Source organism: Moschus berezovskii, chromosome 22 (assembly GCF_049115385.1).
Source record: "Moschus berezovskii isolate FMDL1 chromosome 22, NW_MosBer_1.0, whole genome shotgun sequence".
NCBI classification, from domain to species: domain Eukaryota; kingdom Metazoa; phylum Chordata; class Mammalia; order Artiodactyla; family Moschidae; genus Moschus; species Moschus berezovskii.
Genome location: NC_142481.1, coordinates 4,037,342 through 4,061,345, shown reverse-complemented (window position 1 = coordinate 4,061,345; position 24,004 = coordinate 4,037,342). Strand labels below are relative to the sequence as shown.

Sequence of the window (24,004 nt, the reverse complement as noted above, 5' to 3'; positions counted from 1 at the left end):
CTTTAACAAATTCTATGGACTTGTTACTCCTTGTCCAGGATTTCTTATAGGGAGAATACTCAGACTTCAATAATATGCATAAATTTAGTAAAACTTCACATTTTTAAAAGATACTGAAAATATTTTGAGAAATTGTAATATCATAGTTATTAAAAAGAAACATTTAAAATACCTTTTAATGGGGTGTTGGATTTAAAGAACTCAGAAGTGATCCCTACATCAATGCTTTATATGAATATGCAGAGATTCCGAGGATATGAATCGGAATATAGGAATAATAATGTGAACAGAATTAGACGTGTTCCTGCTTGTTTTTTTCCTGTCCATCACCCTTCCTCTGGGTCTCAGTCTCTCAGCTTCCACACTATTCACATTGTAAAGCGCTGGACGTAGTTTAGAATGTTTGCCAAGCCCCCTGGCATTATCCACAAAAAGTTGAAGCTACTCCATTGCTTTCCCTAGTTGTGACAATCAAATGTGTCTCCAAACTTTGCCAGGTGTCCACTGGGGAGGAAAAAAAAAACACGCTCAGTTGAAAACCACTGTCCTAGACTATAAAATCCATGCTTTTATTCACCCCACACACCCCAGACACTAGCAAGCATGCCTTGGCATGTCTTCTGTGCTCAACAAATAATTGCTAAATAGCAAATAGTAGTTGAATGAATAGCCGAGTCCCCAGAAGGCTCAGCTATGCTCTTTGGGGTACTTCCATGCATTTTCCTAGTTTGTTTATAATTTGGTGGTATAAACAACGAAGGAGTCAACGGTTTTAAAAAAAAAAAATATTGGAGGGTGGGTCTGACTCAGAATGGGGCAGGGTGGGTCTGGGTGGAGACCTGTGGAGGGGAGTGGTCTTCCCCTCAAAGGCTGGGTCTTTGGCTTATATAAGAGGTCGGCAGGTCTGAGACCTGACTGCCTGCCGGGAGAAGCAATGAGATTCTGCAACTTGTGAGTACCATCGGCACCTTCTTTTCCTTAAATTGTTTGCCGTTTTCTCTTTTTAGCTGCTCTTCTATTTTCAGTAAGTTTAAATTGATTTCAGTCTTCTGAAATTGCACTGCGTTGCTACCTCTTTGTTTGACCGAAAGCTATCTTTTCGCATTTAAACTGCCCTTGTGTATTCTAATAAGATTTTTCTTTTCTTCAGCCAGGAGGCATGCAGGATATTCCCAACTTGGGATCGAACCCACGTCTCCTGCATTGAAAGGACAGAGGTGTAACCACCGAGAAGCCCACCCCCGAGGCAGCCTTGAGTTTTCACTCCTTTCCTACCGGCACGACGTGGCATGAGGGCCTAGTTCCCAACCAGGGGTTGGACCTTCACCGTCTCCGTGTTTCCAATGTAGGGGAGTTGGTTGGGAAGTCCAAGGCAGAGTCAAATAGAATAACGTCAGCATGCAGCGGCTTCTCACCAACCTGCGCGCACTTAACTCTCCTTAGCAGAAGTTTTGCTCCTATGGTAGCAGTGGAGGGGGGTCAACACTAGCTTAATCCGACTTAGCCGTTCGCTTCTCCCTCTTACTGAGCCTTTCCGCGGTTAAGGACTAAGCTGGGGCTAGTGGTAAACCTTTCAGGCGTTCTGTCTTCTCTTGGCCGTCCTGCCCCGCAACTTCTCGGCCTGTGGTACTCAAACTGTGGGGGCACTTCCGTCTTGCGAAGGGAAGTGCCGCCATGTTTTGAGTGTTACCGGTTGAGAGAGTAGCTTCCACTGGGTGAAACCGTGGCAGTGCTCCTTGCCATTTCCTTTTAAACTCTAGTCTATGGTCGTGCTGTCTCCTGTGAATACACATTAGCATTAACGGGCCTGGTATGAATGGGGAAGTTGTCTATAAAGTGTCTTAACATGGTCTCCTTAAACCAATGACTTTGACAGATCACTAAACTTAGGACTTATAGAGTCATGGTCAAGAGGTTCAGTAACCCAGGCCGGGATGCTCAAAATGGGGGTGCTTGCCGACTTGTGACTGGAAAGTGCTCCCATTTCGAGCGTCCCTGCTTGGGAAAACCATCTTAAGTGTTGGAAGCTGCGATATATGCTCGCGTTTACCGCTCCTGGACTTCATTACTGACTCAGCCTTGTATTAGGTCAGGTTCTTCTGTCAGCAACCGTAGACTTTTAGTCAGTGGTGGGTTTTACTTCCAATTCCAGGGTTTTGTCTGTAATCTACCGTGTTCAACATGTTGCTGCATTAAAAGCTCTGCTTATTTTCAACAGTCCATTTGTTTTCAACATGAAAGCTCTGCCTGTTATTTAATTTAAATGATCATAACAATTGGTTTAAATCTTAATAAAATAAAAGAGTATACCTATATTCTGTGTTGCTTATTTTTGCAGTCATTTATTTCCAAAGTTGGTCCCTAGAACACTGGAGAGTTTCTGGGCACTTGCTGGAAAGTGGGTCTATCTCGGTGCCTCAGGGATCTAAGGCAGAAGAACTTTTCAGTTATGGTGCCCTTGTATGAATTGGGTGAGGCCACTCTTAAAATGTAAGGGGTGCGGGTTTGATCCCTAGTGGGGAAAAGATCTGCATGCTGCTTAGGATTAAGATCTAGAGGTAGTTTTTAGGGCTCTAGCAATAACTCCCTGGTTTGGGGGCTAAAGTCACACAAGGCATATCCAGAAATTCCTGGTTTCCAAAATAGGAGCCTGTAACTCGTTTTGTGAGAGTTTAACCATGGGGGTGGGAGCATGGCTCATGTGAAGGAGCAATGGGGAGCTGCAGATAAAGCTTTGCTTGCCTCTCACCTCGGACCATCCCTCTGCAGCCGCAGTGGAGCATCTTTAGTGTTTGGCTAGTAGTACCTGGGACATAAAATACCCTTCAAGGCTAAAAACAGAATTTGTAGCTTTCTGACAAACTCCACACAGATTGGCAGCGTGGTACAAGGGCATAAATGGTGTTAATTTAGGCCTTCCCTCATGCTCAGAGGGTAAAAAATCTGCCTACAATAGCAGTTTGTATCTGCTGTGGCTTCCCAGGAGGCTCAAGTAAAGGAGCCGACTGCTAATGCAAGAGATAAAGAGATTTGAGTTTAGTCCCTAGAGGTTGGGAAGGTCCCCTGGAGAAGGGAGTGGTAACCCACTCATCTTTCCTGAGAAGTGTGAACACAGGTGTCTGGCAGGCTACAGTCCATGGGGTCCCAAAAGAGCCAGACACGACTTAGCAACTAAACAGTCTGGGTTAACTGACTTGTCTTAATGTTAAGGATTAAATACAAGTTTAGAATTTGTTCAGAAGTTCAAGGGGCTGAACTATGATCCTAGAATCAATGGGCTAGCAGTCTGCTAAGGTGCTTAACCTACAAGTAAATGTGAAAAGTCAATTGCCAGAAGGACTCTTGTGCTTAGAACTGAATTTACAGATACAGCTTGTAAGTTTTCTTGGTAATAATTGGGTAATTCTGAAATCTAAAATATAGTTGATATGGTTACAGGTGTGTAATGGTGATTCACAATTTCTAAATGTTATACCTCATTGGTAGTGGGAAATCCTGGCCATTATAATCGGGAAATCCCATCTCAGAAGTTGTGCCCTGTAGTCCTCCCCAAACCACTCCAGCCACTGAACATTGAGTGTCCAGTAATTAAATCCTGGGAGTCCGGTGTTGCTAGTTTTAAACTAAGGCTTACCCAATGGCTCATCAGTAAAGAATCCGCCTGCAATGCTGGAGACACGGTTCTGACTACAAAGCCAGAAAACTCCTACCTTCACCTTAAGGTGCACTCAACTTTTATGCCCACAAATTTCATTAGCCTTCAGCTTTATGACAGCCTGTGTATGTGCTGAGTCCCTTCAGTCATATCTCAATCTTTGTGACCCTATGGGCTGTAAACTGGCAAGCTCCTCTGTCCATGGGATTCTCCGGGCAAGAATACTGTTGCCAGGCCCTCCAGGGGATCTTCCTGACCCAGAGATCAAACCTGCATCTTTTACATCTCCTCCATTGGCAAGCGGATTCTTTAACACTAGCGCCACCTGGGAAGCCCTAATGACAGCCTAGGGATTGCTTTAAGTGGGTCAGGTTACCCCTAGTTCAGCTTGCTTGTGAATTTAGGGTTGCCAGAGGGGAAGGATGGGGGGAAGGGGTAGTTTGGGATGGATAATATATTGCTATATTTAAGATGGATAACCAATAAGCAACACCAAGTTCCTTATCGGGATCTCCTGTTGTGAGAAAACTCAGGCAAGCAGACCTGGCCAAGGAGGGTGATTATGGTCAACAGTTTCCTAACACAGTCAGGACTGTTGGTGTAGTTTTATTTTCTACAATATTTATAGCAGGACTTAACAAGATGCCAACAATTCTCCCCAGCCCAGTGTCCTCTGACAATGCCTGGTGTCCTGGGAAGGAGGAGGTTGGAGGGGGGCTGACAAAAATCACCCTCAGTTGAGTGCTTCTGTTCTAGAATCATCTGGGACCCTGCCCTGAATTCTCTCCACAGCACCAACTCTCCAAACTAAAATTCCACCCTCTTGCCCAGCGATCACACAGACCCCAAGCAGCAAAGATTATCCTGCAGAGGATCTTGTCTCTTGAGGAAGTGAAGAGACGGAGATCATTGTTGATTCACGTGTCCTGGGACAGTCCTCTTCTGTCCTGACTCCAGGAGAAGCCCAGCCACTCAGCAGCCAATGTCCAAGTAAGGTTTTGTCACTCGAAGTGCCGCCACACTTCGGTGGGTCATTTTATTCAGGTCCATTCCAAACAACCTGAGGACACAAGATGGGAAATATTCCAGGCCACTATGGTGGCATTTAGTCCTTACAGCAAATCTCTCAAACATCCTGCTTGGTTATAATATGTTAATTCCATTAAGTAGTTTTTCATTGTAAATCAAATCCTATTGGGAGATAAGCTTGCTCTAAGCTACACCCCATTTTTAAGACCCTAGCATCTTATGAAAGGGCTTCCCCTGGTGGCTCAAACAGTAAAAGATCTGCCTGCAATGCAGAAGACCCAGGTTTGATCCCTGGCTGGGGAAGATCCCCTGGAGGAGGAAATGGCAACCCACTCCAGTATTCTTGCCTGGAGAAGCCCAGGGACAGAGGAGCCTGGCGGGCTGCAGTCCATGAGGTCACAAAGAGTCGGACACGACTGAGTGACTGAGCACACGGACTCCTGACCCCAAGCCCCGGGCCCCGTCTCCTCCAGAGGCAGGGAGCATCTCTCACCAGAGGACTCGGAGCTTGCAGCCCGGGTGGCTCAGCCTCTCGCACAGCAGCCTGACACCTGTGTTCCCCAGGGCGTTGTTGGTCAGATAAAGGTCTGTGAGGGTCTGGTTGACGCCCAAGGCAGAAGAAATGTCCTCACAAGCTTTGCCTGTGAGGCTGCAGCTGTCAAGCCTGGGGAAGACGAGAAGTGATTGCGGCAACGTTGTTGGCAGTTCGAGCTGAAAAGTGTCAGCTTCATAGGGAGTCAGGGTGACATTTGTAGGCATCAGTTTAAGGAAGAAGTAGACTAGAGCCAGGTCAGTCCAGGCGGTGAGGGAAAGCGTCTCATCAAGGCCTTTAAAGAGACTCCCCTGTGCTGTACAGTAGAAACCAACGCAACTTTGTAAAGCAACCATATTCTGATACAAATTCAAGTTTTTAATTTTATTTATTTTTAATTTTTGGTTGTGCTGCGTCTTCGTTGCTGTGTGGGCTTTGGTTGTGGTGAGCAGGGGCTACTCCCTAGCTGCGGTGCTCGGGCTTCTCATTGCGGTGGCTTCTCTCATCGCAGAGCTTGGGTTTCAGCAGGATCGGCTCGTGGGCTCAGTAGTTGTGGCTCACGGGCTCTCGAGCTGAGGCTCAGTAGCTGTGGCACTTGATTGGGCTTAGTTGCTCCCTGACATGTGAGGACTTCTTGGACCAAGGATCGAACCCATGTCTCCTGCATTGGCAGGCAGACTCTTTACCACTGAGCCACCAGTGAAGCCCAAAAATTGATTTTTCAAAACACAAGAAAAAAAGAAAAAAAAAAAGACTTTTCAATTCATAGCTCCATCTGTAATGGATATCCTGATTCTGCAGCCAAGAATTTCTCCTGGTAATTCTATCTCAATTTCTCATTGAAACACCGATCTCAGGGATTAATGTCTACAAGCTCTAGCAGTAGATGTAGGGTCCAGCCTAAGCTGGTTGGTTTCCTTGTCTCCAGACATCACGAGTGGTTCCCTCTGGGCACAGGATCTATCCAAAACAGTGAATCAGAATCATGCTTTCCCTAGAGATTTTTTGTTCAGAACTTGCACCTGAAAAGAAGTCATCTATAAAGCTGTAGGCATTTTTCGACCATGTGTTGGATCAAGGCTAACCTTAACTCATAATGGAGCCAATAGAGCAATAAGTAGAGAAGATAATGGAGATCAAGTATGCGAATGCCTAGATCCAGCCATACTTGAAACCTACACTTCCAGTTACACAACTTGATCAATGCTCTCCCCCATCTTTCTTTTCTTTTTTTCCAAAAGAAACCAGCATGATTTGGGCTGCTTCCTGCCCCACCCAACACTACACCATCTGATTTTCTCTGGTTTCTATTCTGTCCAATTGTGTTTCTTTCCTGTATTCCATGCTGTTGCAGTAAAAACAGGGAGCATTATTAAAGTATTGTTGTAGCTGGGATGTTAGATGGGAATATTTTCATCTTTGGCTGAGGCTGTGAGGCAATATGTGCCTCCAAACAAGGTATAAGGCATCAGTTCAGGACTTAAAATGGAAGAGAAAGACCCAGGCACAGAAGGGTCAGGAGTAGGACATATGGTGAAAGCTGGGGAGGGGATTGTGGAAAGAGTTTGACCCAGATCATTCCACGTCAGGAGCACCTCCTCTGGGGTCCCCATGGGAACACACATACGATCCCCATGAGAGAGGTATCACTGAGACACGTGCCAGACTGGGAGGGGGTGGTACTGACATCCCAGAGGGAACCTAGCTGCACCAGTGAAGGGAGAGATGGGGCTTCCTTGGTGGTCCAGTGGTTAAGATTCCACCTGCCAATGCAAGAGATGTGGGTCAGACTCCTGGTCTGGGAAGACCCCACATGCTGAGGAGCAACTCAGCCCAAGAGCCACAACCACTGAGTCCGCGCTCTAGAGCCTGTGCTCTGCAAAGAGAAGCCACCGCCGTGAGAAGCCAGTGCAGTCCAACCAGAGGAAGCCCTCTCGAAACAACCAAGACCCTAGTGCGGCCAAAAATACATAAATAAAAGCGAGACACGCTGTCCCTAAGCCCTCATCTTCGTTTCCAGTTGCCCAGGGCCCCAGATAAGCAAGAGATTCACGAAGGGAAGGAAATGAAAAATAGATAAGCCTGGGCTTCCCTGGTGCGTTCCCGTGGTTAAGAATCTGCTTGCCCATGGAGGGAACACAGGTTCGATCCCTGGTCCAGGTGGATCACACGTGCCGGGGAGCAAGTACAAGTACTGAGTCAGCACTCTAGAGCCAGGGAGTCACAGCTCCTGACGCCTGCCTGCCTAGAGCCTCTGCGAGATTCTTGACCACCTGAGCCACCAGCATAGACTCGCAAGAAGAGAAGCCAAGGCGATGAGAAGCCCTTGCCCTCCAACAAAGAGTAGCCCCCGCTCACTGCAACCAGAGAAAAGCCCGCGCACAGCAATGAAGACCCAGCAGAGCTAAAAATAAGTTAACTAATTAACACAATTAATTTAAAAAATAGACACAGCCTCCTCTCATTCTGAGTCTTTTGGGAGGAAGGGATGGGCTGGTATTGGGAGAAAGGGGAAGGAAGAAAGGTTCATTAATACTTGACTGAAGTTTATTCTGGACCAGACTGAATTTTTTACAAAATATTTATTTATTTGTTATTTATTTGACTGGAGCAGGTCTTGATTGAGGCATGTGGGATCTAGTTCCCTGACCAGGCATTGAACTCAGGCCCCCTGCATTGGGAGCGAGGAGCCTTAGACACTGGACCAGCAGGGAAGTCCCAGACTGAATTTTTATTACATAAAGGTTACCAGAAAGCTATAAATCTGCCCAAGTAAATGCCCAGAGAAAAGGGGAGTTTTACAGAACATGTTTAGAAGCAATGACTGGATTGACAATTTTAGCATCTTCTGTTTGTATTCCAGAGGATGAATTACTCTGTGACTCGTTCACACAGCTTTTCTTTCCACCTCTGAGCATCTTGTTGGAAGGATAACCATCCAACAGAAAAAAGACCAGGACAGGAAAATGCTTGGTGCGCCCCCGCCGCCGCCACCAGGGACCAGCGTCACACCCAGCCCTGCCTCCCAGCCACTCACCACAGTTTCTGGAGTCTGCAGGTGGGGCGTCGCAGCCCCTCACACAGCAAGGACATGCCGCGGTCTCCCAGGTCATTAAAGCTCAGGTCCAGCTCCCCAAGGTGGGGGCTGAGCCCAAGCACAGCAGAGAGACCCTCACAGGCCACAGAGCTGAGCCGGCAAATGCCGAGCCTGGAAAGACATTAAGCACAGGAGAGAGCTGGCTCATTCCTTCTGAAGTTTTTTTGGGTAAAGAGAGAGGTTGGATCTTAGTTCCTCGACCACGGATTGAATCCCGGTCCTCGGCAGTGAAAGCACGGAGTCCTAACCACTGGACCACGAGGGAATTCCCAGATGTCTGCAGCTTAATGGGGTCGAAAACGCTACTGTATTAACTAGTGAATATTACGCAGAAGAAGCAGACTCACAGATATAAGAACAAACTAGTGTTTACCGGTGGGGAGAGGGAATGGGGGAGGGGCAAGATGAAATTGACAGTCTTGCTGCTTTTTTTCTTCTGGGATCTTAGTTCCCCAAACAGGGATTGAACCCCAGCCCCCAGCAGTGAAAGTGTAGAGTCCTAACCACTGGACCACCAGGGAATTTCCCATTTTCCTTTTTTTTTGTTTTTTCATCTGTTCCATCATTTAAAAACATAATCTCTGAGCCAGACTTATGCTAGCCATTGGAACATGCTGTTGCCCCAATGTGTTGTTCCTGTACTTCTGGAATACAACACACACACACACACACACACACTTTGATAAGTGACGCTGAGGAGAAGAATAAGGTCAAATAGGATCCTAAAAGTAATTTTATCTAGGGGTTGGAGAAGGTGTGCATGAAGAAGAAGAATTTGCTTTGAGTTCTAACAGATGATACTATTATCAGGGTGAAAAAAAGGAAAAATCAGGGTAGAAGTGCATCTCAGGGGGACTTCCCTGCTGGTCCAGTGGCTAAGACTCCAGGCTACCAATGCAGGGGGCCTGGGTTTGATCCCTAGTCAGGAAACTAGATCCCACCTGCTGCAACTAAGAGTAAAGATCCTGCCTGCTGCAAGTAAGGCCCCGGGGGCAGCTAAATAAATAAATAATAAATAAAATAAATATTAAAAGAAAAAAAAGGAGTGCATTCCAGGAAGAAGGAACTGCTTGGGCAAAGGCCCTGTGGTAGAAAAACCTTTGACAGGAGGCCAATGGAGCTAGAAGTTAGGAGAGGAGGGGAGGGAAACGGCCCCCTGAGCCCAGGCAAGAGGGCAGGAATCGTGACTTTGGACTCCTAGGGCGGTGAGGAAAGCAGGGACTCACCGGAGGGTCTGGAGTTTGCACTGGGGGTGCCTGAGGCCCTCGCACAGCAGCAGCACCCCGGGATCCCCCAGGTCATTCAGGCTTAGGTCCAGCTCCACCAGGCTCTGGTTCACGCGGAGGGTGGACGCCAGGTCTTCACACGCAGCATCAGTGAGGAGGCAGATCTTCAACCTGAAGAAAATGCAGTTTGCCGTATGTTTGGGAGTGTTTCCTGTATGATGCTGATGCTATCCTCCCTGCCCCCAATCTTTTTTAAGAATGTGATTACAATAGACTTGATTTACAATGCCCTGTTAATACCTGCTGTGTAGCAAAATGACTCAGTTATACATATATTCTTTTCCATTATGGTCTATCACAGGATGCTGAATATAGTTCCCTGTGCTGTACAGCAGGACCTTGTCGATCCGTTCAGTTTCTAACAGCATCTGCTAACCCCAAACTCCCAGGCCGTCCCTCCTCCACCCTGCCTTCCCCTTTGCAACCACAAGTCTGTTCTCTGCAACAGTGAATCTGCTTGTTTCGTGGATAAGTTTATTTGTGTCATATTTTGGATTCCACATAAAAGTGGTGTCATTTTAGATTCCACGTGTAAGTGATACCATTTGTCTTTCTGACTGACTTTGCTTAGTATGATAATCTCTAGGTCCATCCATGTTGCTGCAAATGCCTGCCCCCAATCTTAAAAGCAATGTTTTCAAATAAACAACTTGTTCGAAATATGGCCAAAGGCCTAAATAGACATTTCTCCAAAGAAGACATATCAGTTCAGTTCAGTTCAGTTCAGTTGCTCAGTCGTGTCCGACTCTCTGCGACCCCATGAATCACAGCACGCCAGGCCTCCCTGTCCATCACCAACTCCCGGAGTACACTCAAACTCATGTCCACAGAGTCAGTGATGCCATCCAGCCATCTCATTCTCCGTCGTCCCCTTCTCCTCCCGCCCCCAACCTTTCCCAGCATCAGAGTCTTTTCCAGTGAGTCAACTCATCGCATGAGGTGGCCAAAGTATTGCAGTTTCAGCTTTAGCATCAGTCCTTCCAATGAACACCCAGGATTGATCTCCTTTAGAATGGACTGGTTGGATCTCCTTGCAGTATAAGGGACTCTCAAGAGTCTTCTCCAACACCACAGTTCAAAAGCATCGCTTCTTCGGCGATCAGTTTTCTTCACAGTCCAACTCTCACATCCATACATGACCACAGGAAAAACCATTGCCTTGACTAGTTGGACCTTTGTTGGCAAAGTAATGTCTCTGCTTTTTAATATGCTATCAAGGTTGGTCATAACTTTCCTTCCAAGAAGACATATAAATGGCCACAAATCACGTGAAAAAAAAATGTTCACTATTAATCTTAGGAAAACGCAAGTCAAAACACAGTGAGATCTCACCTCATACCCGTTCAGATAGACATTATCCAAAAAACAGAAAACAACAGGTGTTAGTGAGGATGTGGAGAAATTGGAACCTCTTTGCACTGTTGGTGAAAGTGTAAAATGGTGCAGTGGCTACGGAAAATAGTATGATGGTTCCTCAAAAAATTAAAAATAGCTGTGTGTGTGTGTGTGTGTGTGTTCAGCTGTGATTGACTCTTTGCAAACCCATGAACTGTAGCCTGCCAGGCTCCTCTGTCCATGGGATTTCTCAGACAAGAATACTGGAGTAGGTTGCCATTCCCTTCTCCTGAGGACATTTCCCACTCGGGGTTTGAACCTGGGTCTCCTGCATTGCAGGCAGATTCTTTACCCTCTGAGCCACAGTGAAGCCCATATGAGGTCCCTAGAGGAGTCAGATTCACAGAGACACCGGTAGAACTCACCACAAAATCCGCAGCCTACAGACCGGGTGCCTCAAACCTTGACACAGGAGCCTCAGGCCCGAGTCTTCCAGTGCATTTCCCGTCAGGTCCAGCTCCAGTAGATGGCGACTGGTGCTGAGCACAGAGGCGAGCTCCAGGCAGGCCCCAGCCTCCAGCTGACACTTCCTCAACCTTGGAAGGAAAGAGAAGAGTTGAAGAGGGTGCCATCTTGCTTTACCACATCCAGATGGTTCCTGCCCTGGCCCATCGAATCAGCCAAACTGCTTCCCTGGTGGCTCAATGGAAAAGAACCTGCCTGCCAATGCAAGAGATGTGGGTTCGATCTCTGGGTCAGGAAGAACCCCTGGAGGAGGAAATGGTAACCCACTCCAGTATTCTTTCCTGGGTCCTGGGAAACTCCATGACAGAGGAACCTGGTGGGCTACAGTCCATGGAGTTTCAAAAGAGCTGGACACGAACCTACAATTGTCCCTAAAGTTACAGAGACAAACAGGATTTTGTGACTTCCAGATAGGAGAATCCTGTCTAATAAGACAAATGAGTGAGTAATTATGATCCAGTATAGGTGGTCTCTGGAGAAGGAAATGGCAACCCACTCCAGTACTCTTGCCTGGAAAATTCCATGGATGGGGGAGCCTGGTAGGCTACAGTCCATGGGGTCGCAAAGGGTCGGATATGACTGAGCGACTTCATTTTCTTTCTTTCTATAGTTCCTTTTGGAGAAGGAAATGGCAATCCACTTCACTGTTGTTGCCTGGAGAATCCCATAGACGGAGGGGCCTGATGGGCTGCAGTCTGTGAGGTTGCAGAGAGTTAGACACGACTAAGCAACTAACACTAACACACACACACAGGTGGTCTCATGGAGGCAGTGTACACAGAGTTCAGAGCAGAGTCTCAAGGGTTCAACAACCTGTTCCCTACCCCCCATACTTTGACCTCAAGCGAGTTTTTTTGTTTTGTTTTTTGGGTTTTTTGCTTGTTTGTTTAACTGCACCCCATAGTGGCTTGTGGGGCCTTAGTTCTCAGACCAGGAACTGAACCCCGACCCTTGGCAGCGAGAGGATAGAGTCCTAACCACTGAACCACCAGGGAATTCCCTCAAGTGAGTTTTCATCAGGTCTCAGCTTTCTGTTACATGTGCCACCATGTCTCAAGTCACTGACTAAGATAAGGGTAATAATTGTGCTGGCCTCAGAGGGTTGCTGTGAGGATTCAGTTCAGTTCAGTTCAGTTCAGTCGCTCAGTCGTGTCCGACTCTTTGTGACCCCATATTAAAAAGCAGAGACATTACTTTGCCAACCAAGGTCCGTCTAGTCAAGGCTATGGTTTTTCCCGTGGTCATGTATGGATGTGAGAGTTGGACTGTGAAGAAAGCTGATCACCGAAGAATTGATGCTTTTGAACTGTGGTGCTGTGAGGATTACATAATTTATTAAACGCAGTGGGTGTTGAACCAGCCTGACATATGGTCAGTGCTCCATCAACATGAGTTACTGTTTGTTGAACATCCTGGTGGAGGGGCCTCCTCACCCAGTTTTGGCAAATGGTGTGCAGTGAGGGAAGGCTCTCTGGGAGGATTTGAGCTGGTTCTCAAAGGGTAAGTAGAAGTTGATTTGGAGGAATAAGATGAGGGGCAGTGAGATAATAGTAAAAAAAAAAAATACACACACACACACTGGTCTCTGCTCTGGCTCCTGGCACAGAGTTCCTAAATCTCTAATTTCCTAAGTGATAAAAGCAAAAGCATGGGACTTTCCCAGTGGTCCAGTGGTTAAAACCTGCCTCGCAATACAGGGGACACAGGTTCCAGGCCATGAAGGCTTACTCTGACGCCATCTCCAGGTAGATAGTGTCAGAACCAAGTTAAACTCCAGGATACCTAGTTGGCGTCACATGCCTTGGTGTGGGGATAACTCCACACATAAAAGTGTCAGGAGTAGAGTGTTGGGGGACTTCCCTGGAGGTCCACTGGTTAAGAGGTTACCTTCCAATGGGGGGGCAGGTCTGGGTTTGATCCCTGGTCAGGGAACTAAGATTCCACATGCTTTGTGGCCAAAAAACCAAAAATACAATACAGAAGCAAGATTGTAACTAATTCAATAAAGAGTTTAGAAACGGTACACATTTAAAAACAAAAAGTCTGAAAAATGGGGAAAAAAATGGAGATTTCTTATGAATAGTAATGAAGACAGAGGGGGAAGGCAGGGTGATTTTTTAAAAACAGTGGCGCTGCAGAAAAAGGAAGTTGCACAAGAAAAGGATCTTTGCGCGGAGACCTCTGGGGTTCTGAGTACTCAGGATGTGGTCAATAAATAGGGTGTGGGTTCTGGGTGGGCAGGTGGCCCCAGGGACTCCTCACCATATGGAAGTGAGTGGGGTCAGAAGAGGCCAGAAACAGGTTCTCCAAAATGCAAAGAGTCCAGAGCGGGGGTCTCAGGTCAAGGGTCTAAGGGCAGCTCTAATCCGAGCTCAGTGGTAAAGAATATGTCTGCCAAGCAGGAGATGCGGGTTCGAACCCTGGGTCGGGAAGATCCCCTGCAGGAGGAAATGGCAACCCACTCCAGTATTCTTGCCTGGAGAATCCTATGGGCAGAGGAGCCTGGCGGGCTACAGTCCACGGGGTGGCAGAGTCGGACACGACTGAAGTGACTCAGCACACTCTCACAAAGTGCAAAGAGTCCAGTGGGGCGGGCATCCCAGGTCACGGGTCTAAGGGCAGCCATGACGCGAGGTAGGGGTTGGGGGATCGGCATTTGGGGAGATGCTTCAAGCCCGTGTTAGCTTATTCCAGGAGGTCACAGAGGTGAAGGACGTGTTCCGGAGTGGGGGCACGGGGACACTCACTGCACCACCTGCAGCCTGCACTTGGGGTGCCGGAGCCCCTGGCAAAGCAGCTGCACACCCAGCAGCCCCAGGTCATTGCCACTGAGGTCCATCCTCAGTAAGTGCTTGTTGGCAATCAGCGCGGTCATGAGGTCATGGCAGACGGAGCTGGAAACTCGGCATCTCTTCAACCTAGGATGCAAAGAAGAAAAGAGCCTGGTGATTTTGTTTGGGGTTGTTTTGTGAAGGGGCTTCTCAGGTGGCACTGTGGTAAAGAACCCGCCTGCTAACGTAGAGATGTGAGAGATGCAGATTCGATCCCTGGGTCGGGAAAATCCCCCGGAGGAGGGCATGGCAACCCACTCCAGTGTTCCTGCCTGGAGAATCCCACGGGCAGAGGAGCCTGGTGGGCTGTAGTCCACGGGGTCACAAAGAGTCGGACACAACTGAGCGATTAAGCACGCATAGTTGATTTACAATGCTGTGTTAGTTTCCGGTATACAGCAAGCAAGGTGATTCAGCTACACTGAATACACACATATATAAAATATATATGAATACATATATGAATATATATATTTCAGATTCTTTCCCTTTATAGGTTATTACAAAATATTGAGTAGAGTTCCTTGCTCTCTACAGCAGATCCTTGTTATCTATTTTATATGTGAGCTTTCCTGGTGGCTCAGAGGTAAAGAACCCACCTGCCAATGCAGGAGATGCGGGTTCAATCCCTGGGTTGGGAAGATCCCCTGGAGAAGGCAATGGCAACCCACTCCAGTATTCTTGCCAAGCCTACAGTCCATGGGATCGCAAAGAGTGGGACTCAGCGACTAAACAACAACAAAGTGTGTATATTTTAATCTCAAAGCCCTAATTTATTCCTCCTGTCCCCATTCTCTCTTCTTTTCTCCATCACTACAAGAAGGTAATTAAGTTAAAGTAACGTCATTAGGGTGGACCCTGGTCCACTATGACTGGTGTCCTTATATGGAGAGGAGATTAGGACAGAGACACACAGAAGAAAGACCCTGCGAGGACACAGGGAGAAGGTGGCCGTCTGCAAGGCAAGGAGAGAGGCCTCAGAGGAAACCAAGCCTGCTGACGCGTTGATCCGGAACTTCCCGCCTCCACAACTTTGAGAAAATCAAAGTCCATCATTTAAGTCACCCAGCCTGTGGTGCTTTGTTATGGAGCCCAGGCAAACATCATCCTAGATTTTTTGGTGTTTTTCTTTGGCCACACCACACAGCTTGCAGGATTTTAGCTCCCCAACCAGGGATTAAACCCAGACGTCTTAACCACTGGACCACCAGGGAAGTCTCATCCTATGCTCTCTCTGACGGAGCCCCTTGAGATGGAACGGTAGGGTCCCCAGAAGCTCACAGACCAGCCTGGACTCACCTCAGGTTCTGCAGTCTGCAGTTGGGGTGTCTGAGTCCTTGACATAGCAGCTTCACCCCCCGGCTCCCCAGGGCATTGCTGTGCAAAGCCAGCTCCACCAGGCTGGGGTTGGTGCTGAGGGCGGCAGCCAGTTGCTCGCTGTAGATGGCGGGTAGAATGTGCCTCTCGGGGCTGCGGGAAAGACGGACAGGACCATTGGTTTATGGAGATGTTTGGCCCTTGCGTGTGTGCTCAGTCATCTCCCGCTCTTTGCCTGCCAGGCTCATTTGTCCGTGGAATTTCCCAGTAAGAAGACTGGAGTTGGTTAGCATTTCCTTCCCCCCGGGCATCTTCCCAACCCAGGGATGAACCCACGTCTCCTGTGTCTCCTGCCTTGGCAGGTGGGTTCTTTACCACTGAGCCTGAGGGCTTCTCAGGCGGCGCTAGTGGTAAAGAACCCGCTTGCCAATACAGGAGACATAAGAGACAGAGGTTGGCTCCCTGGGTCAGGAAAATCCCCTGGAGGAGGGCATGGCAACCCACTCCAGTATTCTTGCCTGGAGACTCCCATGGAGAGAGGAGACTGGCAGGCTACAGTCCATGGGGCCGCAAACAGTCGGACACAACTGAAGCGACCTAGCACACACGCACGCACCAGGGAAGCTCTGTATTTGAACATGAACTGAGTATTAGAAGATATTAAGGAATTGTGTTTTTTGGTGGTTGTTTTTGTTTTTTGCTATGCTGATCGATTCCTGGGTTCACAGGAATTCCCGGCCCTTCACAGTGACAGTGGGAAGCCCTAACCACTGGAAAGTGAAAGTGAACATGAAGTCACTCATTCGTGTCAAACTCTTTGCCACCCCATGGACTGTAGCCTACCAGGTTCCTCCATCCCATGGGATTTCTCAGGCAAGAGTACTGGAGTGGGTTGCCATCTCCTTCTCCAGGAGATCTTCCTAACCCAGGAATTGAACCCGGGTCTCCCGCATTGTAGGCAGACGCTTTACTGTCTGAACCACCAGGGAAGTCCCCTAACCACTGGACCACCAGGAAATTCCCAGGAATTGTTAATTTTGTTAGGAATGATGATGCCATGGTGAGGGAAGCGGGCAAAGGTTCAATCCCTGGTTGGGGAAATAGGATCCCACAACTCTAGCAGAAATAATCCCCCCAAATATATATATATATATTCATCTTCATCTATATATTCTGTGTATATTTGAAATATTCCATTGTAACTTTTTTTTTTTTTTCAAAAGCATTAGCAAGCAACTCAGAGAGGGCAGAAAACCATACAGCTCTGCTCCTTGTTGATTTAGTTACTATCAGGGAGCTCTTTAAATCTATTGATGTATTTATTTTGACCGTGCCATGCAGCATGGGGGATCTACTTTCCAACCAAGGACTGAACCCGCGCCCCCTGCGGCAGAAGCGCGGAGTCTTAACAACTGGACCACCAGGGCAAGCCCCAGGGAGCCCTTCAAAGCCTTTCATCTGTACTTGTGGTTCTCAAGTGTGGGCCCCAGGCCAGCAGCATCACCTGCTTTTCCGGCCTTCATTCTCTTCAGTAAAGTTTGGGTGTTTCCCCCTGTTGCGCTGTCTTATGTCGATTTGATTCTTAGGCCCAGCCAGAGACCCTGAGAGGGAAGAGGATTCTTCTCCCCCTGCAGCTCCAAAGCTGATGAAACCACTGTGAGGCTGCACAAACGATTACTCATCCGTTTTCCCACGTATTTGCCTTTCCACAGTTTGCTGCACCGGACGCTCAAAACCCTTTTCTTTTGTCTCGTCACAGCCCTGAAAACGTATTGTTCTTTAGTTAAGTCTGTACATAAGCCCAAATTCTTTTTGCTTTTTAATTGGACGATAATTGCTTACAACGTTGTGTTACTTTCTGCCGTACACCAACATGAATCAGCCCCAGGTACGTGTGTGTCCCCTCCCTCCTGAACCTCTCTCCCGTCGCCCGCCCCACCCCACCCCTCTCGGTTGTCATAGAGCACCGGGTTGAGCTCCCGAGTCAGACAGGAAACTCCCACCGGCTGTTCATTTTACACGTGGCAATGTATGTTTCCACGCTCCTCTCTCAATTCCGCCCACCCCCTCCTTCCCCCTCTGTGTCCACAAGTCTGCTCTCTTTGTCTGCCTGTGTCTCCATTGCTGCTCTGCAAATAGGTTCATCAGTAGTGTCTCTCTAGATTCCATATATATATATATGCATAAGCCCAAATTCTAAGGATCCCTTTGGGTTACTCATTTCTGGGTCCATCCACGTGTAAATGGGAACGAACCTGCCAATAAATTTATATATATATATATATATATATTTAGCTTGTGAATCTGTCTTTTGTAAGTCTAATTTATAAGCCCCCCGTTTCACAACCTAAGAGAGGAGAAGAAACAAGAATGTTTCCTTTCCACTCCACTTAGGCAGCAATCTTTGCTTCTAAGGTGACTCCTCAGGGAACCCAAAGCAAAACAAAGTCCTAGCCAAATACACACAAAGAATGTCACTTCTCAGAGTTTCCTTCACTGACAACCTCTTTTCATATTGCCCTTCCCCCTCCAAGTCACTGTCTGTTATATAATATTACCTGGTTTTACTTTCTTCGTAATGTAACTCTGTTTGCAACTACCATAATCATCAATTTCATTTCATGTGCCTATTTATTTCTTTACTATTCTTTGTCTATCTTCCTTCTCCATTGGATATTTGCTCTGTTAGGGGCACTGGCTGGCTTATTCACACTGTCTTCAATCTATTAAAAAAAATACCCAGCAACAAGCACCTACTGACTGTATAGCACAGAGAACTACACTCAACATCTTGTAATAACTCATAATGGAAAAGAATCTGAGAAAGTATACACATGTATTACATATCTGAGTCACTTTGCCGTACACCAGAAACCAACACAGCATTGGCAATCAACTACACCTCAATGTGAAAAAATTTTTAAGGAAAAAAAAAAAAAAGACCATCGAATAAGTTTAGAAACTCACTGGGAATTCCATGGAGGTCTAGGGCTTAGGACCGTGTGCTGTCACTGTCAGGGGCCCAGGCTCCATCCCTGCTCAGGGAACTAAGATCCCCTAAGCCTGGCAGGCCGAGGTCAAGGAAAAAAAAACCTGAAAAAAGAGTGCGCAGTCCACAGATATAAGGTCCTGGATAATATTTGTTGATTGGATACATTCTCCTTGACATGGGCCGCTATTTAGTCCTGATAAGTATTGCTTAGTGCTTCCCTGGTGGCTCAGTGGTAAAGAATCCACCTACCAATGCATGAGACCTGGGTTCCATCCCTGGGTCAGAAAGATCCCCTGAAGCAGGGCATGGCAACCCACTCCAGTATTCTTGCCTGGAGAATCCCATGGACCGAGGAGCTTGGCGGGCTATAGTCCATGGGGTTGCAAAGAGTTGGATACAACTGAGCAACTGTTAGTGTTTTTGTTCTTGTTTAAGAACAAGAAAACGACCTGGGCACTGTTGACACTTTGGAGTCAAATCGTTCTTAGTGATGGAGGCTGTCTTGTGCGTTGTAGGATATTTTTGCAGCATCCCTGACCTCCACCCACTAGACGCCTAGCGTCTGTCTGATCTCCCCTAACTGAAAGTGAAATCCTTCTCCACATATTGCCAAATGTCTCCTAGGATGGGGACAAAAAGTCACCCGCTTTGAGAACGTGAACTTGGCTAAGGGCATGAACTCGGGGAGCGAGCCCCAGCAAATACTTACGACGTTGCCAGGGGCCACCTCAGCCCACCTTCTCCGACAGCTTGGTAGGCGGCCCCGAACAGGTGCAGCACCTCGGCTTTCCTGCAGCTCTTCACACAGAAGGAAGACACCATGTGCTCCATCTTCGTGGTGATGTTGTTGACCACGACCACCTCGAAGTGGCTGAGGGCTTGTTGGATGAATTCCTCCTCCTGGAGCTCGTACAGGCAGCCGAAGACCTCCAGGGCGCCCTGCTTCAGGGTGGACCCCTCGCTGCGAGCCTTGCGGTGGATCCACTCGAGCAGCTCGGTCTTGATGCCAGGCGAGACCTTCCAGCCCAGCGTCTTCTCCAGGTAGCTCCCGGTCTCCTCGTTCAGGAGTCCAAACAGGAAACGGACCGTGAGGGCTAAGAAGCTCCTCTCGGAGAAGGAGTACTCGGTCAGCAACCTGCTGAGGTCCCGCTCGGGGCTGGACCCGCTCGCTCCATCATCCAAGACGTAGTGCATGGCCGCGAAGAACTCCTGGAAACTCAGGTGGATGAAACTGTAGAGCGTCTCGCAGTTGATGTCCTTCTGGAAGATGTTCATGTTGAGAAAGGAAGAGACGTCGGCCGCGTCCAGGCCGTGCTCCCGGAGGTCGCGCTCTGCAAAGAGGATCTTCTGTTCCCAGAGGCCGTGGGCCGCCAGGGCACACAGCCCCCTGCGGTTGGGCGGGGATGGCAGGGTGGGGGTCCCCGGCTTGGGTTGCATCAGACTCAGGAGGTAGAGCAGGTACACGGCCGTCGTGGTCCTCGACCTCCGTCGTAAGAGCCCCCCGCCCTCCAGCTGCTGCTTGAGGCAGGTGCAGACCACCCAGCACACCATGGGGACGAAACACAGCGTGAAGAGGGGCTCGTCGTCCCTCACGAAGCTGAGGACCTGGCCGGCCTGCTCCCCGTCGTAGAAGTACCTGTAGAAGTACTCCTTGCGCTCCGCCTCGGAGAAGCCCAGGATCTCCACGTGCCTGGGATGCTCGAGCGCGCACTGGAGCTTGGCCAGAGCAGTGGGCCGCGTAGTGATGAGCAGAGACAGCTCGGGCAGGAGCTTCTTACGCATCAGGCTGCCCAGGAGGACCTCCGCGGGCGCTTTCTTCTCCCAGCAGAGGCACCAGGGGCCCTGCGGGTCGTGGAAGGAGGGTCTGAGCTCGTCAAAGCCGTCCATGATGATGAGGAGACGCTCAGGCACGCGGACGAGCTCCTGGAGAGGAGCGCAGGGTTCGGGCCAGCAGCCGGCCAGGAGGTCTCGCGCGCTGTGCTCCTCGGTGCCCCGGTTCATCTCCCGGCAGTTGATGTAGCAGATGTAGTCGAACCTCTCTTGGAAAAGCTTCCCGTCGGCCCAGTCGAGCATCACTTTGTGGGCCAGCATGGATTTGCCCATGCCCGCCGCGCCCTGCAGGACCACAGTGCGCGGGGGCTCCGGGCGCTCTTCATCCGGCTCGAAGAGGGCCTCAATCTGGATGAGGCTGGCCGGCTGGCCGGCGGTCCCTGCGTGTCCCCGGCCCGTGTCCAAGAGCTTCTGCTGGGTCCCTCTGGGGCTGGAGTGTTCCTTCGCCAGGAGGAGCCGCGTGTACCGGTGGCTGAGGTTGACGCACTCCCCCAGGCGCGCGTTGCGGTCTTCCATCAGCCGGAATTTCCTGCGGACATAGTCCCTGTAGGTTTCCTGGGGATCTAATGGAGAGGAATGAAGGACCGTGGAAGATTGGTCAGCAGCCTTTGATGAATGCATGCATTAACGCAAACCATGGCCTAGTGACCTATCTGCTTTGCGATGACCTTGGAAGTGTTTTCTAGATGGAGCCTGGGAACTTGGGTACTTTGGTACAACAACACAGATCTTGCCTCCTTGTGGGAAGCAGAAGCATCAACATGGGAATTATTCTTTTTTTTTTTTAACTTCCCAGGTGGCTCAGATGGTAAAGAATCCGCCTGTAATGCTGGAGACCTGGGTTCGATCCTTGGGTTGGGAAGATGCCCTGGAGAAGGGGAGAGCTACCCACTCCAGTATTCTGGCCTGGAGAATTCCACGGACAGAGGAACCTGGCAGGCTACAGTTCATAGGGTCACAAAGAGTCAGACACAACTGAGCGACTTTCACACTTCACGTTAATAGGTGGCCCAGTGGTAAAGAATCTGCCTGCCAGTGCAGGAGAAGCGGGTTCAGTCTCTGGCTTGGGAAGATTCCCTGGAGAAGGAAATGGCAACCCACTCCAGTATTCTTGCCTGGGAAATACTATGGACAGAGGACCCTGGGGTGCTGCAGTCCACGGGGTCTCGAAAGAGTCAAACGTGACTGAGCACACGTGTAGCGATAGTTGATTTATTTTACAATGTTGTACCAATCTCTGCTGAACAGCAAAATGACTCACTTATACACATATAGACATTCTTTTTCTAAATATTATTTTCCATTATGATTTATCACAGGATATTGAATATACTTCATTTATCCATCCTATATAGAATAGTTTGTATCCGCTAATCCAAAACTAGTCCTTCCCTCCCCCTTGGCAATGAGGAGTCTGTTCTCTAGGTCTGTGAGTCTGTTTGGTGGATAGGTTCATTTGCACCATATTTTAGATTCTACACATAAGTGATGTCATATGCTATTTGTCTTTCTGACTTCACCTAGTACGATAATCTCTAGTTGCATCTGTGTTGCTGCAAATGGCATGATTTCATTCTCATGGCTGAATAGCATTCCAGCTTCTTCAGGCTGGAATGGATAAAGAAGACATTATATATATATATATATATATATATATATATATATATATCTTTATCCATTCAACTGTCGACGGGCATTTAGGTCATTCCCACGTCTTGGCTATTGAGAATAGTGCTGCTGTGAGCAAAAGGGTGTATGTATCCTTTTAAATTAGAGTTTTGTTCGGGTATATGCCCGAGAGTGGGATTGCTGGATCATACGGTAATTCTAGTTTTCTGAGGACCCTCCATGCTGTTTTCCATAGAGGCTGCACCAGCTTACATGGCTCGTGGCTCACCTTTTCTTGGAGCGGCGGGCAAGACGTCCAGAGAACTTGCTGGCTCGCTGCCCAGTGAGGGTGGGCCAACAGGTGGAGCGTCTGGAAGAGAAATTTTGCCAGGTCAGCTGGCATGTATCTGACTAGCCCTCCACGAAAGTAACTTCCATTACATCAAACTGTCTACATGGTAATAACTCACTGCCCACGTGGGTATCGATCGTAGTGATTGGCACCTCCATCCATGTGATTAATCCCTCAGCCAGGGCATTCTGAGTTGGCTTGGATTCCTCCTCCCCTTCAGCCCCAGACCACAAAGTCGCGTTCTTTGACATGTCTTTTATACATGCGTACTTAGCATATTTTTTGATTCGATATTTATTTATTGAACATCTTCTATTCTTTCATGGACTCTAACATATATATTTATTAAGCATTTAGTATGAAAAGTGGGGTTGCCAAGCCAGCCAGAGTGATTGAAGATGATGAGCAGGGGAAGGGAGAAAATGAGTAAAGGAATCACAGAAAAGGTAGTGCCTTCAGGGTTCTGATGGATACATAGGAGTTTTCCAGGAGAAGAAGATAGAGGGAGGTACTCCAGGCAGCTTGAACAAAGGCCAGGGGGATGGGCTAGAGCCAAGTCTTGGGGGCCCAGCAATCATCAGGAAGGAGAAGGGGGGATCTTCTCTAGTGGTCCAGTGATTAAGAATCTGCCTTCCAATGCAAGGGGCACAGGTTCAATTCCCGGTGGGGGAACTAAGATTTCACATGCCTCCAGGCAACTAGAGAGAGAAACCGGCATGCTACAAAGAGGACCTCACATGCCACAGTTAAGACCAGGCTGGTGGGCTGCTGTCTATGGGGTCGCACAGAGTCGGACACGACTGAAGTGACTTAGCAGCAGCAGCAGTCAAATAAATTAATTAATTTTTAAAACAGGAAGCAGCAGAAAAATCTTAAAAAAAAAAAACCAATAAACAAGAAAACAAAAGAAGGGAATTGGTGGCAGCCTCAGCCCGGGCGTCACCACCTCCTTACCCCTCCCTTGGTCTTCTCTCTGGCCTCTCTCCCACAGGTCCTTCCTGTTGATCCGCTGAAAGACACGGAGGGCCAGCAGCCAGGCCTCCCGCGGCCCGAAATGAGCCGCCAGCAGCTGGGCCATTTCCAGGGGGCCCGCCGGCTCCATCCGCCCCCAGGGGATCTTGCCCTCCCTCATTTCTGTCGCAGTCCCCAGGTATAACTTGAACTTCTTCAGCTCCATGGCCTCCAGTTCCTCCAAGTAGGTGCAGAGGCGACCCAGGTCACTCCTGAGCGGGGCTGGGGACATGGGGGCGCTGTGGGCCCTCCAGGAAGAGAGGCTGGAGGGGTATTTCTATACCCAGGAGGAGCGAGTCCACGTGCACAGAGCTGATATCCACAGGCAGAGATGTGAACACCCGGACTGTCCTTCTGTTGAAATAGCGCCTCCTCCCCCTTCCATTCCTTCCCACCCCTCCCCACCACACCCCCACCTCACCAACTGGTCCACTTTGAAGAGGAAGAAGTGGAGACAGATTGGGAAATGGCAGGAGGCCTTGAGTCGTAGTGGGAAAGAACTTTCACTTCTCTCCCTTCTTCCCCACTCCCTAGACCAAACACTCCTTGTCCTGCCTACTGTCTTCCTTGCCTTACTGTGTCCGAGGTAGATCGTTATCAAAAT

The 24,004-nt window shown here is 48.6% G+C and overlaps 1 protein-coding gene across 3 annotated transcripts; it reads right to left on the bottom strand.

Annotated features, from left to right (window-relative positions):
• Positions 1 to 2,339: 2,339 nt before the first annotated feature.
• Positions 2,340 to 23,741, bottom strand: NLRP12 (NLR family pyrin domain containing 12). 3 transcript variants are annotated; one of them, XM_055411319.2, is made up of 10 exons: positions 23,344 to 23,741; positions 22,327 to 22,407; positions 19,309 to 20,992; positions 15,590 to 15,760; positions 14,207 to 14,377; positions 11,360 to 11,530; positions 9,540 to 9,710; positions 8,254 to 8,424; positions 5,178 to 5,348; positions 2,342 to 4,715 (listed from the first exon to the last, which is right to left on the bottom strand). In XM_055411319.2, exons 1-10 carry the CDS (start codon positions 23,630 to 23,632, stop codon positions 4,628 to 4,630), a joined length of 3,168 nt encoding a protein of 1,055 aa, XP_055267294.2. In that variant the 5' UTR covers positions 23,633 to 23,741; the 3' UTR covers positions 2,342 to 4,627. The 3 variants fall into 3 exon arrangements, with proteins under 3 accessions (XP_055267296.2, XP_088686322.1, XP_055267294.2); XM_055411321.2 differs by lacking the exon at positions 5,178 to 5,348 and having other exon boundaries at positions 2,340 to 4,715; XM_088830196.1 differs by lacking the exon at positions 8,254 to 8,424 and having other exon boundaries at positions 2,340 to 4,715.
• Between the last annotated feature and the right edge of the window lie 263 nt (positions 23,742 to 24,004).

What these genes read in the sequence shown, in the direction of transcription:
- NLRP12 (XM_055411319.2), bottom strand. Translation starts at nt 23,632, where the DNA reads ATGTCCCCAGCCCCGCTCAGGAGTGACCTGGGTCGCCTCTGCACCTAC. An exon ending in TGCAGGCTGCAGGTGGTGCA is followed by an intron (nt 11,531 to 14,206) that starts GTGAGTGTCCCC and finishes TTTCCTTCCAAG; the next exon opens with GTTGAGGAAGTGTCAGCTGG. An exon ending in TGTAGGCTGCGGATTTTGTG is followed by an intron (nt 9,711 to 11,359) that starts GTGAGTTCTACC and finishes CATTTTCTTCAG; the next exon opens with GTTGAAGATCTGCCTCCTCA.